Source organism: Trachypithecus francoisi, unplaced genomic scaffold (genome assembly GCF_009764315.1).
Source record: "Trachypithecus francoisi isolate TF-2019V2 unplaced genomic scaffold, Tfra_2.0 Lachesis_group7, whole genome shotgun sequence".
In the NCBI taxonomy this organism is placed as follows: domain Eukaryota; kingdom Metazoa; phylum Chordata; class Mammalia; order Primates; family Cercopithecidae; genus Trachypithecus; species Trachypithecus francoisi.
The window spans coordinates 41,129,765-41,150,570 of NW_022681472.1; the positions used below are offsets into that span (position 1 = coordinate 41,129,765).

The 20,806-nt window shown below is 38.2% G+C and overlaps 1 protein-coding gene and 1 long non-coding RNA gene across 2 annotated transcripts; one reads left to right on the forward strand and one right to left on the reverse strand.

The window, feature by feature from the left end:
* The first annotated feature begins 9,955 nt into the window (after positions 1 to 9,955).
* Positions 9,956 to 20,698, forward strand: CA3 (carbonic anhydrase 3). The gene is made up of 7 exons (XM_033203522.1): positions 9,956 to 10,666; positions 11,442 to 11,639; positions 13,770 to 13,888; positions 15,724 to 15,816; positions 16,875 to 16,937; positions 17,858 to 18,013; positions 19,713 to 20,698. Exons 1-7 carry the CDS (start codon positions 10,633 to 10,635, stop codon positions 19,830 to 19,832), a joined length of 783 nt encoding a protein of 260 aa, XP_033059413.1. The 5' UTR covers positions 9,956 to 10,632; the 3' UTR covers positions 19,833 to 20,698.
* LOC117079526 lies at positions 10,594 to 12,253 on the reverse strand. Its single transcript, XR_004435491.1, has 3 exons — positions 12,151 to 12,253; positions 11,826 to 12,034; positions 10,594 to 10,725 (listed from the first exon to the last, which is right to left on the reverse strand). It is a non-coding gene; the product is annotated as an uncharacterized LOC117079526 (long non-coding RNA).
* Positions 20,699 to 20,806: the final 108 nt, after the last annotated feature.

Below are 20,806 nucleotides of genomic sequence, written 5' to 3' on the forward strand. Positions count from 1 at the left end.
ATAATTAGTCACCAGTATCACAGACTGTAGAAAGGTGTTGGCCCAGTCATTGAACAAAATAATATACTCCTATACTGTAATGAGGTAAAAATTGTAGAATGGGATGCAGTACCTCGTAAGTTTGTTTGTTTGTTGGCAAAGAAACCACTTCTCAGAGATTGAAGATTTGCACTAAGATTTATGACATGCCATTTACTATATCTGTAGCAAAATTTAAATTTAAAATATATGCTCAAGTCAAAGCATATTAAATTTATTATAATTTTTATAATTTATTATAAATTATATTTTTATAATAATTTATAACAAATTATTATAATTTATATTTTCCATGTGATTAAGTGCTTACATTTCTGAATTTCTTTATTCTTGTGAAAAGAACAATGAATTTTTATTTTATTTTAAGTTCTGGGATACATGTGCAAAATGTACAGGTTTATTACATAGGTATACATGTGTCATGGTGGTTTGCTGCACTTATCAACCCATCATCTAGGTTTTAAGCCCCACATGCATTAGGTATTTGTCCTAATGCTCTCCCTCCCCTTGCCCCCCACCCGCTGTGTTGTTCCCCTCCCTGAAATTTTTACAGGATAAGAAGTAATGAACAACTTTCTAGTTTACCACTGCCAAAAAGATCTTCCTTAATTTATTTAAATAAGGCAACGTTAAAAAAAAATCAACATAGACTTCAGTTTTTGTTGCTGGAATGTAACATTTCAGCAATGTGAAAGTGTAAAGAAATGAGTGTTCCTACATCAGAACAAATGGACTCACTTTCAAAAAGTTCAGTTTGGGGATTATGACACCTTTTAATGATGCTAAGGGGAAAGTATGTGCAACATCAGACACACTGGGCTGCCATTTATTCCTCTTGCCTCCTTGTCCCAGACGAGGCAGTGTTGTTGGTTGCAATCTGAGTACTGAACCCTAGTCAACAATACCCATTACTCATTCTTTCAATCAAACATCAACGTGGGAAGTTTGTGACTTAGGCCAAAGATAAAAAGATCTGAACAGCTGTTCCTCCCAGGCTCAGTTCTGATCCTTGTGGGTAAAAAAGAATGCCTTAGAAAAGTAACTGTGGGTGCTAATACAATGGGTGCCAAACAAAAAAATCCAGCCCTTTTTATTTTGGAAGAGACATGTGCATCAATCTGGCTGTAAGCAAGGTATTTATATGCGTGCTTCTGCCCAACAGGGACAGCACGGTTCACCCCTCTCATTTGAATAAGATTTCTCTGTGTGAATTGTTTGTTTTCTCTACCCTGGCACCTTCTGAAAAGAAGAATGTCTTTAACATCAATAATAAATGATGACTTCTGTGTGTGAAACTGAAAACCAAAAATCTGGTCAGGATAGCCTCCCTTGAGGATTCAAGTTCTGACCATACAGAAGGATCAAGTGTCCTGAGGGTTACTGTCAACAAAACCTAAGAATTTAATGAAGGATTAGCAGTGGGGAGGCGGCAGGATAGATCTTCAAGCAGGAGCAGGGCAACTCATGTCTCTGCATCACATTATTCCCGATATGACCACCATTTCCCCACTAGTTCTTGTCTGTCCGTCTTAAGTATCAAGTCTAGATTGAAACTTTTTTGGCTCCTGAATTGTGGATATGCTTTCCAATTTTTCTATGTTGTTGACATTTATAAATATTAACTAATGATCATTAGGTGCTCTAGTTTAAAAAATGACACATGAAGTCTCTTCATTACCCTGGAAAGGTTCTCTGGCTGCTCTAAGCATTGTCATTCACTTTTACATGTCATGCAAGTGCTTTTCATTCACTTATATTCCTTTTTCAATAGGATATTCTGAGAAATTAAAACTCATTTAATTTCTGACAAATTAAAACAAAGACTAGCTCTCGTTTCTAGTAAGTAATAGCATGTTTCAAGGTTAAACTATACTAGGTCCTACAAAGGAACTTATTTAGTGTTGAATCTAAATTTCTCAGTCTTTTGAATTCATCTGATACTTCTGATGTACAAAGAAAAGCACATCTTACTATACTAAGAAACTACAGATATACAGATAAGAAACTATAATTCCAAAGATCGCAATTCTATTTACATACTGAATTGGCTCCAGAAAACGCATTTATTCTAGCATGTAACAAAACACATTTGTTTTAGACATCAATATTTATACTGATCTCTTTCAACACTTTTAGTATTGCAGAATTTCAAATCATTAGGTATTCATTTTGCATTGTGCTTTTCAAGGTCATAGAAAGAGAATTCTCTGTATTTTTCTAAGATATAGTTAAAAACACTCCTGTTTCATTAAAAACATTCCTGTGCTAAAGCAAAGTAAGTGGTTTCTGTACCAGAGCACATAGAAGCAGTTAGCTTCATATAGCTATTCTGGGCACTGCATGAAGGACCCACTTTGGTTTCATCTACCCAGATTGCTGGGGAAACCAACACAGCTGAGATATCTGAAGATGACTAGAATAAAAGAAGAAGAACAGGGCCTATCAGTATCAGCCACATGGCAGAGGACACCATGGTCCCCAGTGGCCTTGAAGTTGTATTGACAACTTGAAGAAAATTGAGCTCATATCAAGTATCTTTTTCTAAAGCCAACAGATAAAAGCTAATCATATCTTAGTCTTAGTGCTAAGACACTTGGTGAGATTTTGAAAAAGCAGTGTGTTATAGTTTAATTGACAGCATTTTTTTTTTTTTTTTTTTGCAGATGAGCACAAAATAAGTTCATCCTAGGATCCGTGGAGAAAGTAGAAATACTGAGTAGCATTTTCTTTTTGTTTCCGTTGCAATCTAGGGTATGGGGTGGTTAATTTATTTTTGTATAAATGTCAGAGGCACTTGAACCAGAGCAACTCCATCTTGAATAAGCGCTGGGTAAAATACGGCTGAGACTTACTGGGCTGCATTCCCAGATGGTTAGGCATTCTAAGTCACAGGATGAGACAGGAGGTTGGCACAAGATACAGGTCATAAAGACCTTACTGATAAAACAGGTTGCAGTAAAGAAGCTGGCTAAACCCCACCAAAACAAAGATGGCAACAACAGTGACCTCTGGTGGTTCTCACTGCTACACTCCCGCCAATGCCATGACAGTTTACAAATGCCATGGCAACATCAGGAAGTTACCCTATATGATCTAAAAAAGGGAGGCATGAAGAATCAACCCCTTATTTGGCATATAACCAAGAAATAACCATAAAAATGGGCAACCAGCAGCCCTCAGGGCTGCTCTGTCTATGGAGTAGCCTTTCTTTTATTCCTTTGCTTTCTTAATAAACTTGCTTTCACTTTACTCTGTGGACTCACCCTGAATTCTCTCTTGCATGAGATCCAAGAACCCTCTCTTGGGGTCTGGATCAGGACCTGTTTCCAGTAACATAAAGAACATACTTTGTCCATGATTATGAAGCTTGTTTACTCTCCATAATATCTTACAGATATACATCCATGGCAACATGCATATATTGCTAAACAGATAGGTAGATATATAGATATAGATAATTGATTTAAAATTAACCTCTGGAAACTATAAGTAATGAATTGTGGAAAGAGTTAATTGCTGCTAATTGACTGGAATCTTGATATTTTAACGTGAGATTCAAATTTATCTAAGAGTATTTTATCTGTTCATTTTGTTTCATTGTGCTCTTCATCATGCCTTTAGCCAATGCCATGTTTCTTAAAAATGTGTATGACAGACCAATCATATACTCTGGTCCTGCTTTGAGTAGCATTTTATAGCAGACATGTTTATCCTTAAAATACTAAGAATTGCATGCATCATTATATCAGTATTTAAAAATGTTTAAGAATACATTATTGGCCGGGCGCGGTGGCTCAAGCCTGTAATCCCAGCACTTTGGGAGGGCGAGACGGGCGGATCACAAGGTCAGGAGATCGAGACCATCCTGGCTAACACGGTGAAACCCCGTCTCTACTAAAAAATACAAAAGAAATTAGCCGGGCGAGGTGGCGGGCGCCTGTAGTCCCAGCTACTCGGGAGGCTGAGGCAGGAGAATGGCGTGAACCCGGGAGGCGGAGCTTGCAGTGAGCTGAGATCTGGCCACAGCACTCCAGCCTGGGCGGCAGAGCGAGACTCCGTCTCAAAAAAAAAAAAAAAAAAAAATACATTATTTAAATTTTATTACTTATTTGGAATAAATGAGATAAAATAGCTTGTGGGGCATTATACTAATAGAAAGATTTCTATTAATCTTCACTACTTAATTTTAGAAAAATAAATAAATAATTAACATTAAAGGACTATAAAATTCAAGCAATCAGTGCAGATATTTTTCTGCAGTGTTATCTGGAAATTTGGTGAAAGGCAATCTCCAATGTCTCTTAATGTCTTTAAGATGTTATGATCTTCAGTTCACCATGTTTTTCCTTGCAAAATGGCACTTGCAATTTTTTAAATGATGCTATAGTTTTTAAATGATGCAATTTCTAAAAATCGTGCTTCCTGCAATGAAGACTCCCCAGATTTTAAGTATTTATTTAATTAAACTTATAACATGAGAATAATAAATGCAAAATATTAGTTTTTAAGAGCTTGATGTATATTACTTCATTTAGTGTTAAAAACCAAGTGAAGTATCCAGGGCAATTATTATTCTAAGAAGTCAGCCAACCAGCCTAGGGTAACAATGCTTTAAAGGAAACTTCAGATGTAGAATGGAAGTTTTTTGTTTGTTTGTTTTGTTTTCTTCCTAGCTGCTATAGACATCAGGTAGATGCTTGATTGTTTTCCAAGGAAGCAAAATAATTTATATCACAGTGAAAATAGTACCCCCCCACTTCCACCCTCCAAATATGAGTCAATGCAACTCCAACAGTGGCTTGGCCTTGAATTAGTATGGCTGCAGGGAGCCAAGGAAAGTGGGTTAAAGACAATAACTTTTCATGTTGAGCTGTTTGAGTTCCTTATACATTCTGGATATTAGTCCTTTATCAGATGCATAGTGTGTAAACATTTTCTCCCATTCTGTAGGTTATCTCTTTATTGATTACTTATTTTGCTGTCTAGAAGCTTTTTGGCTTAATTAAGTCTCATTTGTTTGTTTTTGGTTTTGTTGCATTTGCTTTTGAGGTCTTAATAATAAATTCTTTACATAGGCCAATGTCTTGAAGAGATTTTCCTAGGTTTTATTCTAGGATTTTTATAGTTTCAGGTCTTAGATATAAGTCTTTTAATTCATCTCGAGTTAATTTTTGTATACAGTGAGAGATAGGGTCCAGAAAAACAAATAATCCCATTAAAAAGTGAGCAAAGAACATGAGCAGACATTTCTCAGAGGAAAATATACAAGTGGCCAACAAACGCAAAAAAAGTTCAACATCACCAATCATTAGAGAAATGCAAATTAAAACAACAATTAGATACCGTCTCACACACATGGACACAGGGAGATGAACATCACACACCAGGGCCTATCAGGGAGTGGGGATGAAGTGGAGGGAGAGCATTAGGACAACTACCTAATGCACGTGGGGCTTAAAACCTAGATGATGGGTTGATAGGTGCAGCAAACCACCATGCACACGTATACTTATGTAACAAACCTGGATGTTCAGCACATGTATCCCAGAACTTAAAGTAAAACAAAAAAGAAAAGAAAAAAGAAAGATACTGTCTCACACCAGTAAGAATGGCTATTACTAAAAAGTCAAAAAACAGATGTTAGTGCAGTTTTGGAGAAAAGGGAATGCTTATACACTGCCGGTGGGAATGTAAATTACTAGCACAACCTCTATGGAAAATAATATAGATATTTCTCAAAGAACGAAAACCAGAATTACTAATGGACCTAGCAATACCCACCACTAGGGATCTACCCAAAGGAAAAAGAAATGTTACATCAAAAAGACACCTGCATTTGTATGTTTATTGCAGCACTATTCACATTAGCAAAGACATGGAATGAACCCAGGTGTCCATCAATGGTGAATTTGATTAAGAAAATGTGGCATATATATACCATGGAATACTATGCAGTCATAAAAAGGAATGAAATCATATCTTTCAGGGAAACATAGACGGAGCTGAAGGCCATTATCCTGAATGAAATAACCCAGAAACAGAAAATCAAATGCCAAATGTTCTCACTTATAAGTGGGAACTAAACAATGGGTACATATAGACATACAGATGAAAACAATAGGTAATGGGGACTTCAAAAGAGGGGAGGGTGAGAGGGGCAGTGAGGGTTGAAAAATTACCTGTTGGGCATTATGTTCATTATTCAGGTGATGCATATACTAGAAGCCCAAACCTCACCACTACGTAATATATTCATGTAGCAAATCTGCATATGTACCCTCTGAATCTATGAGAAATTTTTAAAAGTATGCATATTTTTAAAAAGTAACTTTTTCCACATAAAATATTACATAAATACTCACTACCTACACAGTCTGCATAACTATAGGTATAAACAGCTGAAATTTGTCAGGTATAAATGAAGGAAAGGACAATTGAGCCAAAGAGAATAATGTGTGAGAAGGGAAAGAATAAAGTGTGTTATATGGGAAGAGTAAAGGATGCTCTGTAGCTAAGCAGAAGGTGGGCAAATTTGGGAAGAAAGGCTGGGATAAGGCTGAAAAGTAAGTAGGCTACGAGGCTTCTGAAAACTCCTGAATGCCATTTGGAAGAGTTTGAATTTCACTTTAAAAAACTTGTTATTCAAATAATATGCCAAAGGAGTTTTAAGCTTTGTCGGAATTATATGATTTTTATTGTTTGGATTCTATTTGTTTCCATTAATTATGTTAGATGAATGCATTTTGTGCATAACTGGTCACGTATGGTTGAAAATGTTTACTTTGACTCCCACTATGGGAAGAGTAAACTGGTGATTAGATTACGCAGCTCAAACAGCTGAAGAAAAGGGTGAATGCTGTATTAATTTTTATCCTACATGAGTAGGATGTGTCCTTCATTTAAGTGATGTCTGCGGGTTAGCACCTATGCTTTATGACAAGCAAAGAAGGCACTGTTTATGGCCAACAAGGAACAAGGATTATTTAGGGTAGCTGGTTGCCCAGAGAGAAATTAGATGAAATGAACAAGGCCAGAGAAGGGCACTAACTTTGCTGAGTGCTAACTACATTGGCCTACTCAGTTGCCTTATATTTAGCATCTCATTTAAGCCTCACAAGAACCCTGCAAGGTGTGTTATTTTCTCCATTTCAAAGAGAAGTGACTGGGGTCAAAGAAACATTTAAGCAAATGGCCACCTAAATGCTTCTGAAATGTTAAAGCAAAATTTCACTTGTTAGTTCTATAAGCAAATGCCATCAAGTTATTCAAAACTAAACTTGAGCATTTGAATTTGATCCTAAAAAATAATAAAGTTTAAGGAACTTTCTTCCATTTAAGAAGTTATTACTATATTCTAAGGGAAGAATTTGTTTTTGAAAGAAAATAGTTTGCATTTGCTGACCCTGATGATGAAATCTTGCTGCACAGATTTGGGAGGTCTTCTTTGGATTCATGCTCCTATTCTCAAATAAAGTGACTACCTTAGGTTGATACATTCCGGTGAGGGAGACCAGTTGGGACAAGGCCCAGGCTGCTCTCCTACAAATTTGCCATGAACAGGAGCCAAAATCTAAGACCTGATTCAAGTGGCCCAGCTGTCACTGGTGACACACTCAGAGGCTGGGCCTATCATGTTCCTATACAGGCTAAGTGAGTCAAGCTTTGGAAAATAACATTGTCAGGGAGGAAGGTAAAAGTTATGTTATTTGTGACAGTTCAGTAGATTAATCAACAATTTTAATTTTTATCAGCCATTTGCACCTTCCTCTGCCAGAACTTGTTTGATAAAAATGAAAATGTAATAGAAAGTGCGTGCCTCTATAATATGTAAAATATCTAGGCAAAATTTTGCAATTACTTTGTGGGCAATTTCTCACTCTTTTTTTTTTTTTTTTTTTTTTTTGTGGTACAATAGAAATGCCAAATGGTAACTTGCAGAAGGTTAGAATTAGTTATATTACCTGATATCTTGCAAAACAAAATGCCAAGTCATGAGTAAAATATAGTTAAATTTTATATCCTCAGATCTTTTAAGTTTATAATGTTAACGTACAATCCTAGATGAAACTTCTATATTGGACACTATTTCCCCACCAATAACTTTTGTTTACTTAAATATTTTCCTCTCTGTCTCTCTTTTTCTCTATAGGTATACAGTCATTTCCTACAAATTGCTCAATATATCAACTTTTCAATAATGGCACTGTGAGAAATGCTGCCAATATGCTAGAAGATAATTTGTAATTAATCATCGCTCACTCTTTTTGTTTCTGGCATTATTTATCTCAGTGTATACCTAACAGTTTTCTTTTTCAAGTGAACTCCAGACATCTCAAAGTCTTGAACACACAGTTTAGAATTATCTGTTTATTGACAGAGAATTTTGAAATGTATAGGCAAACATGCTGGAGTAAATCAGCTAAGATGCAGATAGTAAATTTGCCGATGAAGTTTTTGAAAAATGTATTTGCAGAAAAATTTAGATGAAGTTTCTGAAAAACTTATTATGGCCTAGAATTACATGATTTAATATAAATTGTCTTGAAATTCCAATCTCTATTAACTTCTTATGAAAAACTATAATGAAATACAAATCATCATTTTAAAGGCCACACATCTAAAGCTATTAAATAATTCACTTTGCAAAGTTTACCTAGCATTTATTTGAAATTATGTGCTATTGAGCACTTTTACAGTTAATCATAAATAGCACGTATTTTTTTTAAAAAGTATCCTTCTATGCATAAATAATAACATGATGAATTTCTAGATTGTTCTTGGTATAAATGTTATTAAGTGTCTTCTGTGTATGACTACTATATCAAATAACATGAAATTTAATTGCCAATCTTCTAACCACTCATACCAGAAAAAGAATATTATAATGATTGAGTGAATTGATTTACTCATACAAATAATTATACATTTTATAAGAACTATAAAACATCTCCATTAACCACTGCAGTCTTTCTGATCAAACAGTGACAGATAGGAGCTCAGAGTTTAAGGGCATCTGTTTACTATGTTTGCTTGGATTTTCCGAACTGCCTTAGTTCCTGATTCCACACTGCTATTGTGTGGATCAAATAATCCCTTGTCACAAAAATACCCTGGGGAGTGACTCCCCTGGCGTCCAGGTTATGAGTGTGGTCAGTCATTCCACATGCCTTAGGGATGAGCTGTCTTTGCCATGACGAGCGATTTCCTTTTCGAGTTTTGTAATCCCCAAATACTAAATACTATTATGAATAAAAGTTAATTAAGGAAATGTTTATTAAAATGTTGTTCAAGATAGCACTGAAAGTAGCTTTATCTTTCCTCACTGTCTTAAAAAATTATTACTGAATTAAAACAGGAGAAATTTTACAATCTACTCTTAAAATTGTAAATATCTACTACTGACTTCTTTGATATGAACCTTAACCAGATATTTAAAAATATACTTTTGTCATGTACACACTAGATATGCTGCTTTTATTCTCCTTTGCATGGTTCAATGTATCAGAAAACAACTTAGGAGGGGGAGAAAAAAGTTAAAAGCCATTCTGTAAATCTTTCCCTCTTTCTTTTCTTGCAATCTCTCATTATATCTTGGAGAGCAAGGTCACAGGTTTTAAGAAATATGACTCATTTTATGTTAGTGGCCTTCCAATACTTCAGAATATTCTTGATTTTTCATGAACAGAGGTACAGCGCAGGGAGTGTGGCTAAATCAGTCCCAGTCTCCAGCTCCCCGTGAACCTAGGATCCAGACATCTCCTGGGTGCGCGGCGCTCTCTGAGATCCAGCCCTTGGCTTCCTGCAATCCAAAAGGATCCGCTAGGTTGGGAAATGCTGCCTGGTGCGATTCCAGAAAGGGCCATCTCTTTAAGGATAACGGACTTGAGGACCTCTTCACCATCCCACCCCGCTCCGGGCTCTTTCTTCCCATCCTTTGCTCCTAGGATTTTACATGTTGCCTGCAAAGGGAGTCAAACTTAGGGGGCAGGCAAACAAACGAGTTCTTTCCAGCCTCCGTAACCGGATCGCTAGAACGAAATAAACTCGCAGAAGTGTCCAGAGTCGCAGCCAGACCGCCAGCCTGCGCTTGAAGCAACTTGTAAGTGAGGCTGCAAGAGCCGCCGGGATGTAGATTTTAGTTCGTGGCCAAGCACAGCTACGACACCCTGTCCCTGCCCCCACCTCATCCCCAAGAATGCATGGAAGAGGGAGAGAGGACGAGGTGAGGGCCGCCTGCATTTCTGCACGTCGGCGCCAGTTAGAAAGCCCTGCAGTTTTGCGAGACAACAGGAGGAGATGGAGGGGCCAGGAGCCACGACTCCCGGGAGAGCGCAGGGAGGGGCGTAGGTGCCCCTTCGCCCATCTCCGCCCCCCTCACCTCGACAGCTGTACCGCTCTTGGAATTCATTGGCTTCCCCCACCGGCCTCCCAAATACCACCCCATTCTAGTTTAGCCCCCTGCCCCACCCTCGCTGACCTAATAAGGCCATGCAGTGTGCGGTTGGGGAAGCTACATAAAAGCGCGGGCTCGCGGAGACTGCACCACGCAGGGGAAGAGAAGGCAGGAGCAGTCCAGCGCGGAGGAAGGCGACCATGGCCAAGGAGTGGGGCTATGCCAGTCACAACGGTGAGTGCAGGCAGCAGCGGCGACCCCCGGCCAGGAGGAGATGCCGGTCCTGGAGAGCCCTGCCATTGCACAGAAATGGGCAACTTTAGAGAGTGCAGTGGAAAATGTAGGAGTAGGATAAGACCTAACATTTACTGAGGTTTTTCAACTGCCAAATGCTGCTCCTTCTTTTTTCCCTTCATCTCATTTAGTTCTCCCTAGTATGGAGTTTTTATTTCTCTTGGAGGAAACTGAAGTGCAGAGAAGTTGGATCACTTGCCTAAGATCCCGATGTTGCCTCTGAGAAGTCAGACAGCCCGAGGTCAGGTGTGACTGGCCCTTATTCTGTTACACTGGACAAGCACCTAACCTGAGCTTGGTGCTGGTGTGAGAATCTCTGCTCTGCCTAAGGCTCTCCCTAATCCAAGGAAAAGGAATATGGGTGTGCTCTGAAAACTGCAACATAATGCTCAAATGTAGGTGGTCAATATTATTTTATTCCAACTGTATGATGGAAGGTGGCATTGGTTTAAAAAAGTGTGATAAAGTTTATCTCAAAAATAAGCCTTTGAGCAAGCAGAGTGAACACACCGAGTTAAATAGTCTCCATGTATGCTATTCACAAAACTACCAACAGGCCTGAAATGAACGGTAAGTCTCTTATTGCCCAGTCTGAAACCTAAGACCTTTTTGAAATCACTGTCTAGCCTCTCTGCATTTTGCTGGTTTAGTCAATTAGAAAGAGGCCTTAGGTTGTGCCACCAAATAAATACATCCCTTCGACTTTATTTCCTAGGTCCTGACCACTGGCATGAACTTTTCCCAAATGCCAAGGGGGAAAACCAGTCGCCCATTGAGCTGCATACTAAAGACATCAAGCATGACCCTTCTCTGCAGCCATGGTCAGTGTCTTATGATGGTGGCTCTGCCAAGACCATCCTGAATAACGGGAAGACCTGCCGAGTTGTATTTGATGATACTTATGATAGGTCAAGTAAGTATGACAGTGAGGTAGAATCCCATGGATGTTTTCAATGTCCATATTGACAAAATGTGGGTTATGACACAGTACCAGAATTAGTGGGGAAAGGGAGCCCTTTACCTCTGAAAATGGAGATGACATTTGACTTTGCTTTAGTTATGAATAATTATATTTATGCATTGAAGAGAAATGTCTCACCCTCCAAACTTGGTCTCTGTGAAAATGGCCCCATGTCCAAGCTAAAAGTTGGCAATGCATTCCTGAAATGGAACATGATAGGACAGAGATGACAATAAGCTCAAATGAGTGTTCTTCAGTCTCTGATGGCCTGTACCTGAGTGTTTTTTATGCTTCTTGTCCATGGTCTGGAGAGCCAGGCTTCCACTCTCGATTGCGTAGATTCCATTCTACAAAGCCAGAAATATAATAGAAACCCTAAACAGGCACTTTCTTCCCCTGGTGCCTGGGAGGTGACCAATCTAGGGGAGAGAATGGGGCCATTGAAGGTGTGAAGATGACTTACCTTCAAGCCTTCAGTGGGGTTCATCTGATTAATCATTTTGGTGAGTATTTTTGAAATATCTGACAATTTCTTCTTGAGTAGTATTTGTGTGTGAGATAGCAACTGAAAAATACATGTTTAGAAAAAACAGATCTCTTTATTTCACTTATACTAGTAAGCAAATCAGTAAAATAAAAGAATGCTAGTCAGAAATACTTTATTTCACAATAAATGAGGTAAGAAATAATCTTCCTTTAATATTTTGGTGCTTGATATACAGCAAAATAATTCCTTATAGCCACATTTCTAATAAAGTTACATTTATTGATATACTTAAATGAACATTCTTAATGATGCTGTAATGAAGAATGATATTCATAATTCCTACCTACTAGGAGGTTCCAAGTTATAGAAATTTAAATTTTCTTAAACAGTGATTTTGTATTGCTGTTGTTTTCTTTTTTCCCCTTCTCCTTATATATCAAGTACCATTTTGAAAGCACCATAACAAAATTAAACATGTCTATTAGGTTGAACCATATGAAAATGCCATTTTTGTGAGCAAAAATAGTTGAATATTATCAATTTCATACAGTTTATTCTAATAAATTGGACTCACATGTCCCTATAATAACTGTTCTGAGTGGCTGGACAGGAAAAATGGAATGAATTGAACCACTCCATTTCTACGTGAAAAAACTCTTATAGGCCTAGCCTCATTGTTTGAGGTCTACATTTATGGCTTTCCCTGGGCCACTTAGTGTGGCCAACCTCTTCTAAAATAGCTGTGCTCTGAATTCTATTTTGATCTAGCTTATATTGCCAAATCTTGATCTTACGGTTTCTGCATAGTTTTCAATATACTTTGGAAGATATCTGAACCTCTAAATCACTCTGCAATGGGTTGAGATATTTATCAACAAGCCCAAATTAATGCTGCTGAGAATTATCTAGTTTAGTCATCCAAATTGATTGGTTTTCTGGGAAATTTCTGAATTTTCCATTTCATCTCATTTGAACAGACACAGTCTAAATTAGACATAGATGAAAGTTCTTGCTCGCTGTCTTAAAGAAAAGTGTACTTGGAAGCAATACGTGGAGAAGGAATTCACATTTGCTCAGTGATCATCATGCAGGCACAATGATGAGCGCTTTAAGGTGCTTAATCTCAGTTAATCTTCACAGCAACTCTGAAAGTTTGGTATTATTATCACCTTCTTAGAAATGTGAAAGTGGGTTCAGAGAAGTTTAGCAACTTGTCTGAGATCACAGAACTAGCAAGGGGTGAAGCCAGCATTGGAAACCTACATCCACCTGGTTCTCAACTGTCCAATTCTTCCTACTGCACCACACTACCGACCTGTTCTCTGGGTGTATGCCTCCTCATTGTCCATCTGTTGTTTTAATTTTACTTTTCTAAGTGTTAAAATGATGTTTCAATAATAATGAAACAAGCAAACAAAATAAGAAAAACAGAAAAGAACAATCATTTATCTTGACATATCCCAAGACTTCATTTTATAAGGAGTCTGGTGTCCTGGGAGTGGCACCATCTACCCAGCACACTGACTGCATTTTGTCCATTAAGCTCTGTAAAAGAAGCATGAATTCACTGTTGACCAAGCTTATCTGAATCACAGTGCTGAGAGGGGGTCCTCTCCCTGGACCCTACCGACTTCGCCAGTTTCATCTTCACTGGGGCTCTTCGGATGATCATGGCTCTGAGCACACCGTGGATGGAGTCAAGTACGCAGCAGAGGTAGGAGGAACTGCCATAATCCATTCTGGGTCTCATACAGTGAAAATTGCAAAATTAAAAATAAGAACCACAGCAACAAAGCATCATCCACTGCTTTTGTTTCAAGTCTATAGTTATGAAAATAGCTGTACTAGTTTTAGCTAAACTGAAGCTGCTGGACATTCTAGGCTAGACAGGTAAAGGGGTATAGGTGAGTTGGCAGCAAACATGAAGATTTCCAAGGTTACATTAAGAAACTGGGGCAAGTGCAGTGGTTCACACCTGTAATCTCAACACTTTGGGAGGCTGAGGCAGGTGGATTGCTTGAGCCCAGGAGTTTGAGAGCAGCCTGGGCAATATGGTGAAACCCTGTCTCTACAAAAAATACAAAAATTAGCCTGGCATGATGGCATGCACCTGTGGTCCCAGCTACTCAGGAGGCTGAGGGTGGGAAGATCACTTGAGCCTGGGAGGTTGAGGCTGCAGTAAGCCATGATTATGCCACTTCGCTCCAGCCTGAGCAACAGAGTAAGACCCTGTCTCGAAAAAAACTCAAAAAGTTAGAAATTGGATAGCTACTTAATAAGAAAGCCTAGGGTCCTCAATGAAACTGGAAAAAGGATAGCTAATACTTATTAAATGCTTACATGTATTAACTCATTAGGTCCTCTTAGCTACCTTAAGAGACAGGTTACAGATGAGGAAACAGAGGCATAGAAAAGACACATAATAAAGTCACACGGCTGGTGAATGCTAGTGCTCTACCTGATACAGACTGGCTTCAGAGTTCATCGTCTTATCCAGTGCCCTATGCTGCCTGTTTTATAAGAATATAGTACTCTAAAAATAGCATTTAGAAATTCTGAATAATGCTTATGTTCCAATCTCTTAATGAACCGTGTGCATATATATATGTGTGTGTGAATATCTGTATATACACACACACACATATTTACACACACATAGAGATATGTGTACACACATACAATTTAATCTGAGCATATACTACTTTCTGTCTCAGTTAACTCATTAAAGAAAAGAATGAATCGTAACTCAGATCAACGCATCAAATTACAAGGGCTTAAGACAGGCCTCTGACATGTTTTCTTCATAAAGCCAAGCCAATAAATGATGGCAGTTGCCTTGGAGGTGAGGACCAATTCATTTTTCCTGCCTTTCTCTTTTCCAAAGATAGGCTCTGGTTAACATAGGGGCTGTGACAGAAGCCCAGAAATACACTATGAACATGTTTTTAAGCAGAATCATTAGGCAGCTTAGTTCTTGGTTAAATTAGATGCTAGAAAACCCAAAGTACTTCACTGTGATCTTTCTATTTCTTTATAGCCAATCTAGAGAGCCATGGCAAGATAAATTAAATATTGAGAATGCCTTCTAGACATCTTCCCCAACCAAATGGGGAAAGTTGAGTATATTTCTTACAGATGCAGGCAAGACTTTCAGTTTGACCTTTGCATATGGGATTATTTCATACTTTTGGTCTTGAATAAAACATTTTTTAACTGCTGCAAATGATTGTATTCTCTTGCCATTCTCTGTAACTCAGCATAGAAAGTTTGATTAACCTAACTGGTACCCATGTTCTAAATTAAGATCAGGTTGCCACCAGGTTTCGGAGCTCTGGTTGATAAAAGGAGATGAATAATTTTATATGCCTTTTATTTGAGCCACCAGAAGTGTTACCAAAATACTACATGCTACTCTTTCAAATTTTCTCAGCTTTTATGAGAGTGCTCAGCAACCTTAGCCTGTGCAACGATTGGATTTACTGTGGATAATGTTATACTTACTTCCATATTCCAGGAATTTACCTTCTAATCTGTCTTCTATGGTTTCAGCTTCATTTGGTTCACTGGAACCCCAAGTATAACACTTTTAAAGAAGCCCTGAAGCAGCGTGATGGGATCGCTGTGATTGGCATTTTTCTGAAGGTAAAGTAAAAATTGACCACATAATTTCTTTCAAAATGTATTTCCCTACCAATGCTTAGCATAGTTTGGGTTTCATTCCCTCATTTTTACATTCTTCCCTCTATATACATTTTATTATTAATTCAACTAATCAAGATATTTCTGCTAAGATCAGCTCAAAATGTCTTGCTTTTCTCTAAAAGTGTATATTTTACCACACTCCAGGACCCCTAGCACTTCTAAATTTTCCCCAGATGTGGGATGTCTGTGTGTGGTGTGTGTGTGTGTGTGTGTGTGTGTGTGTGTGTAGGTGGCGGGGACAGAGCCTTAAAGTGCGCTTATTATACTGGTGGTAAGGGCAAAGGTGGCATATATTCATTTTCCTTTCTCACTGCTCCACTTCAATTGCACTGGAAACCAGAAAAGTCAGTGTTGGGAACCATATGATGCCAAGTCCCTGGCTGGACATCCCCTCGGCTTGAGGTGGTCACCACTCCCATGATCCCAGGCTAAGATAGCACATGGAATGTGTGTGTTGTTGAGCCAGCCTTGCTTTAAAGAGGACTTAGTGTCATTAACACATGAGGTTAGTGGTAACATAATCTAGATTTCAAGCCAGAGGTGAAAATCTGGCTTCTTTCTCTTTGAATGACCTAATTTGTTTTAGGTTCTTAATTCACTGGGTCATTTCTGGTGCTTGAACACAGCACAGCAGGAGGTGGAGTAGGTCTGAGAAGAAAGACAATGAGTTTAGTTTGGGAAACATAGGGTCCATTTTGGTTCTAAATCTGTTTTTTAGAAAAGTGGAATGACTTTGCAGAGAAGGTCAAAGACACAGAACTAGATCAACGTGTAATTTTGTGGTCCTGTACTTCAGAGGCCTGGAGTCCAAATTTAGATCAGAAAATATATACTCTAAAATCTTGAGGAAAAATAAACTTATGTTTTTGCTTAGTACGAGATATTCTGGCAGATTTATAAACACTAGTTGCAGATGGATGGATCAAAATCAGCTTTGAAGACAATCCTAAATTATGGAGAGATAAAAGAATTATACTTGGATTTCCGTTTTCTTACAGATAGGACGTGAGAAAGGCGAGTTCCAGATTTTCCTTGATGCATTGGACAAGATTAAGACAAAGGTAAACAAAAATCATTTTCCCCCCTAAAACATAAAGCAGATTATGCAAATTTTCTTTACACATTTTCAAGTAGCTTTTTTCACCTAAAATCTGTTACTAAGTTTGATGGATATGCTAAGCATAAATGTAAAAATAAATGCTATTATATTTGTGTGGCATACAGTTTTTAGAGCAATTTCACATATATCAGTTTTTTAATGGTGATAGTCATCCTGTCAGATAATCTCTTTCTCAATGGAATAAGTGAGAATCAGAGAAGTTGAGTGGTCACCACATCCTCGCCCAACACACACACACGCGCGCGCGTGCACACACACACACACACACACACTGCATATATGCATGCGTACCATCATGGAGATACTAAATGTCAGCCAGTACTGGTCTGTTGAGTCTTGGTGATGACCTTTCTGGGAAGCACTTATAAATTTAAAATCTTAACAATAGACTCATGTAAGTAACAGAAAAATTTTAATTTTTTTTGTGACCATTCTAATCAAATATTATTCAGTTTTACTAACGGAGAAAGTAAGTATTCCAAGTAGAACATTCAGTAAAAATGCAAGCCTGATATTTTTTGGTATCATCAACAACAAAACATTAACTTACATGAAATAATTCAATTACGCTTGAGATATCAGTTTCTCCTTTTTCTTGAGGAGTGATAGAGTTACAAATTCTACTCACAGTTAAAACAATAAGGAACACAGTGTGACAATGATTGCATCAGATCAAGTAATAATGTGCAAACCAGCTTCCCCGCTTTGATCTTTATTTCTGACAGGCCTATACTTTGCTCAAAAGTTCTATTTTCTCTATTGCATTTGAAATCCATTCTCACAAATAAAGTGGTGAGGGCTTGGGGTGGTTGAGCATGTGCATGCACGCACTCACTGCACCTGCAACCTGCTCTTACCCAGGGCAAGGAGGCACCCTTCACAAAGTTTGACCCATCCTGCCTGTTCCCGGCATGCCGGGACTACTGGACCTACCAGGGGTCATTCACCACGCCACCCTGCGAGGAGTGTATTGTGTGGCTGCTGCTGAAGGAGCCCATGACCGTGAGCTCTGACCAGGTGAGCAGCCTTGTGAACACATGGAGTTATGTTGCTGCCTGCCTATGTAAGATACAGATACCAAATCAAAAATACATAGCTACTAACTGGATACTCACTGGACAGCTCTATGGCTAGAGATTTCAAGGTCTGCCCTGGTTAGTTACAACAGCCTGTTCGACTTTCTAAAATTTGGCCCCCAAAGGGTACCAGGATAAATGCAACTCATTTAAAAGTCATTTCGATACTGACCATGACTGAGTTTATGCTCTATAAACACTTTAAAGGGTTTAGATTAATATGAATCTTTGTTAATTTGGATGTTGCCAAATACTGAGCACTGGTAAGAAGATGGGATGATAAATACAGACCTGGAGAAGAGAAGGGTGCTACTGGAAAGGATTTAACAATTTTGTATGCTATATATTATTTCTGCAGTTTTACAGATACATAATTCAAGGTTCAAAGATTCAGTAATTTGTCCATGATCACACAGCCAAGTGCAGGATTCTAATTCCACCTCCAAACTGTTCCCAGTACTTTTTGGCATCTCTTCTCAAGGTTCCCTTCTTACTGTTCAATCTAAAGAGTGTCCTAGTAACATTCATTAAAGACACTTTCAAGGAAAAGCTACGTAGGAGAAAATAAGTGGGCAAGAACATGGAGAAAAACACATTGAAGCAAGTAAACAACACAGGGACTTACAACCTAGAGCATGCATGTTCTGTAATAGTAAAATCAGTTTCCCAGTGTGTGTCTCTTGCATAAGGCAACAGGTTGCATATTTATGTCAGTTTATAAAGACATTTTTGTTAAAAGATCAGATTTAACAACCGTGTTCAGTGATATAACTATTTGGAAAGAATGAAATTTTTTCAAGAAGAAATGTAAAAATATTTTAATGTAGAATCATAGTGTTATTAATGAGAATTTGTTTTCTTACCCTTTAAGAAAGAAAAGACAATTTAAAATTGAAAATGAAGCATGAGTTGGATTTCTTTTTGCTCTTAAAATAATTGACTCCATAAACTTATACAACAAAGGTCTATTACATTTTATTTACACTGATATATGGATGTGGTCATCCTCTCCAACAAAGTATATAGTTCATACTGACCCCTCAGATAAAAAATAAATGTTTCAGAATTCAAGAGGAAAACGCTGTGACCAGAGGGCATAGTGATCTTGTATAGAATGAAGAAAAGGGCTTTTACAAATAAACAAAAAATGTGTGTCACTATGCAGCAACTAGCTAAATAGCTCTGGACTGGACACTGGGGACAGGTTGTGTGGTTTGCTTGTCGCTTTTAAAACACCAGTATTGGCTGGGCACAATGGCTTACGCCTGTAATCCCAGCACTTTGGGAGTCCGAGGCAGGTGAATCACCTGAGGTCAGGAGTTCGAGACCAGCCTGGCCAACATGGTGAAACCCCATCTCTACTAAAAATACAAAAAATTAGCCAGGTATGGTGGTGGATACCTGTAATCCCAGCTACTCAGAAGGCTGAGGCAGGAGAATCGCTTGAGTCTGGGAGGTGGAGGCTGCAGTGAGTCAAAATCGCACCACTGCACTCCAACCTGGCTACAGAGCGAGACTCCCCCGCCCCCCAAAAAACAAACAAACAACAACAAAAAAAACCAGTATTTACACCTCTTTGTTGCATAGTGTGTCCAGTTGATCCGAATGTCTTGTTAACAGTCTACTCCTGCCCTTTGCAGATGGCCAAGCTGCGGAGCCTCCTCTCCAGCGCTGAGAACGAGCCCCCAGTGCCCCTTGTGGGCAACTGGCGCCCTCCACAGCCTATCAAGAACAGGGTGGTGAGAGCTTCCTTCAAATGAGGCTGCTGGATCTTGCCCTCTTCAGGAAAGGAAACCTGCCATTGGAGAGCTTGGTTCCTTGCCTCCTTCTGGTGCTCCTTACTCCAAGTCTATTTCATTTCTCCACACTGAGCAATGAATGTGAGAGATGTGGTCACCAAGAAACCAAAGTTACTTTTGACAAGATCTAATATGAAAGCATAGATTTCACATTTGATCTCTGTAATAATCATCTTTCCTATAAAAGTAGCATTTTTAGTAAAGTTTCAAAGAAGAAGAAACAGAGATGGAAGAGTAAAGATATTTTAAAAATGGCTAGCTATTGGGCACCAGTTTTTCTGTTACCTAAAATTTCACAGAACTTCATTGTTTTTATTTTTATATTATGAGTTGTCCATCTTAAAGAAATATCAGTAATTCTACATGTAGTAGAGGTGTATGAAGATCATGTAACAATTAAACATAAGCCAGAAATTAAAATGACTATGGACAGCAAGAACTGAGCTTAATAATATGTTTTAACTCTTAACACCAGCAAGAAGTCAGTCATTTATTGAACTTTTAGCTACTAAGATTACTTGGTTTTGATTATCAGTGAAAAGAAAACAATACAATCAGGAGTTTTCAAATTTTTGATTCAGTATTTGAATTTCTTCTTCATAAATGTAGTTGAATTTATCCTAGTATTTTTCTTTACCTGAAGGAGGGCCATTTATTTTTAATTTCACTACATTTTCCTTTGCATGATTATTAAAATAAAAAGTGCCTCTGTTGTCTTTCTCACTGGAGGCTGGAATGAATGATCATTAGAACACAAAACAGTGAATGATGGCACTTGAAGTTAAAGCAGTTGTACTGATCACCAGAACCAATAAAGACATTAATGGGAAACATTGAGTGTTGTGTTTTTTTAAAATGGAAAGGCAGCATAAATGACAAAAATGGAGTTTAAGAGCAACAAACTTTGTAAGTTTGTTTTTATAGCTGAAGGATGG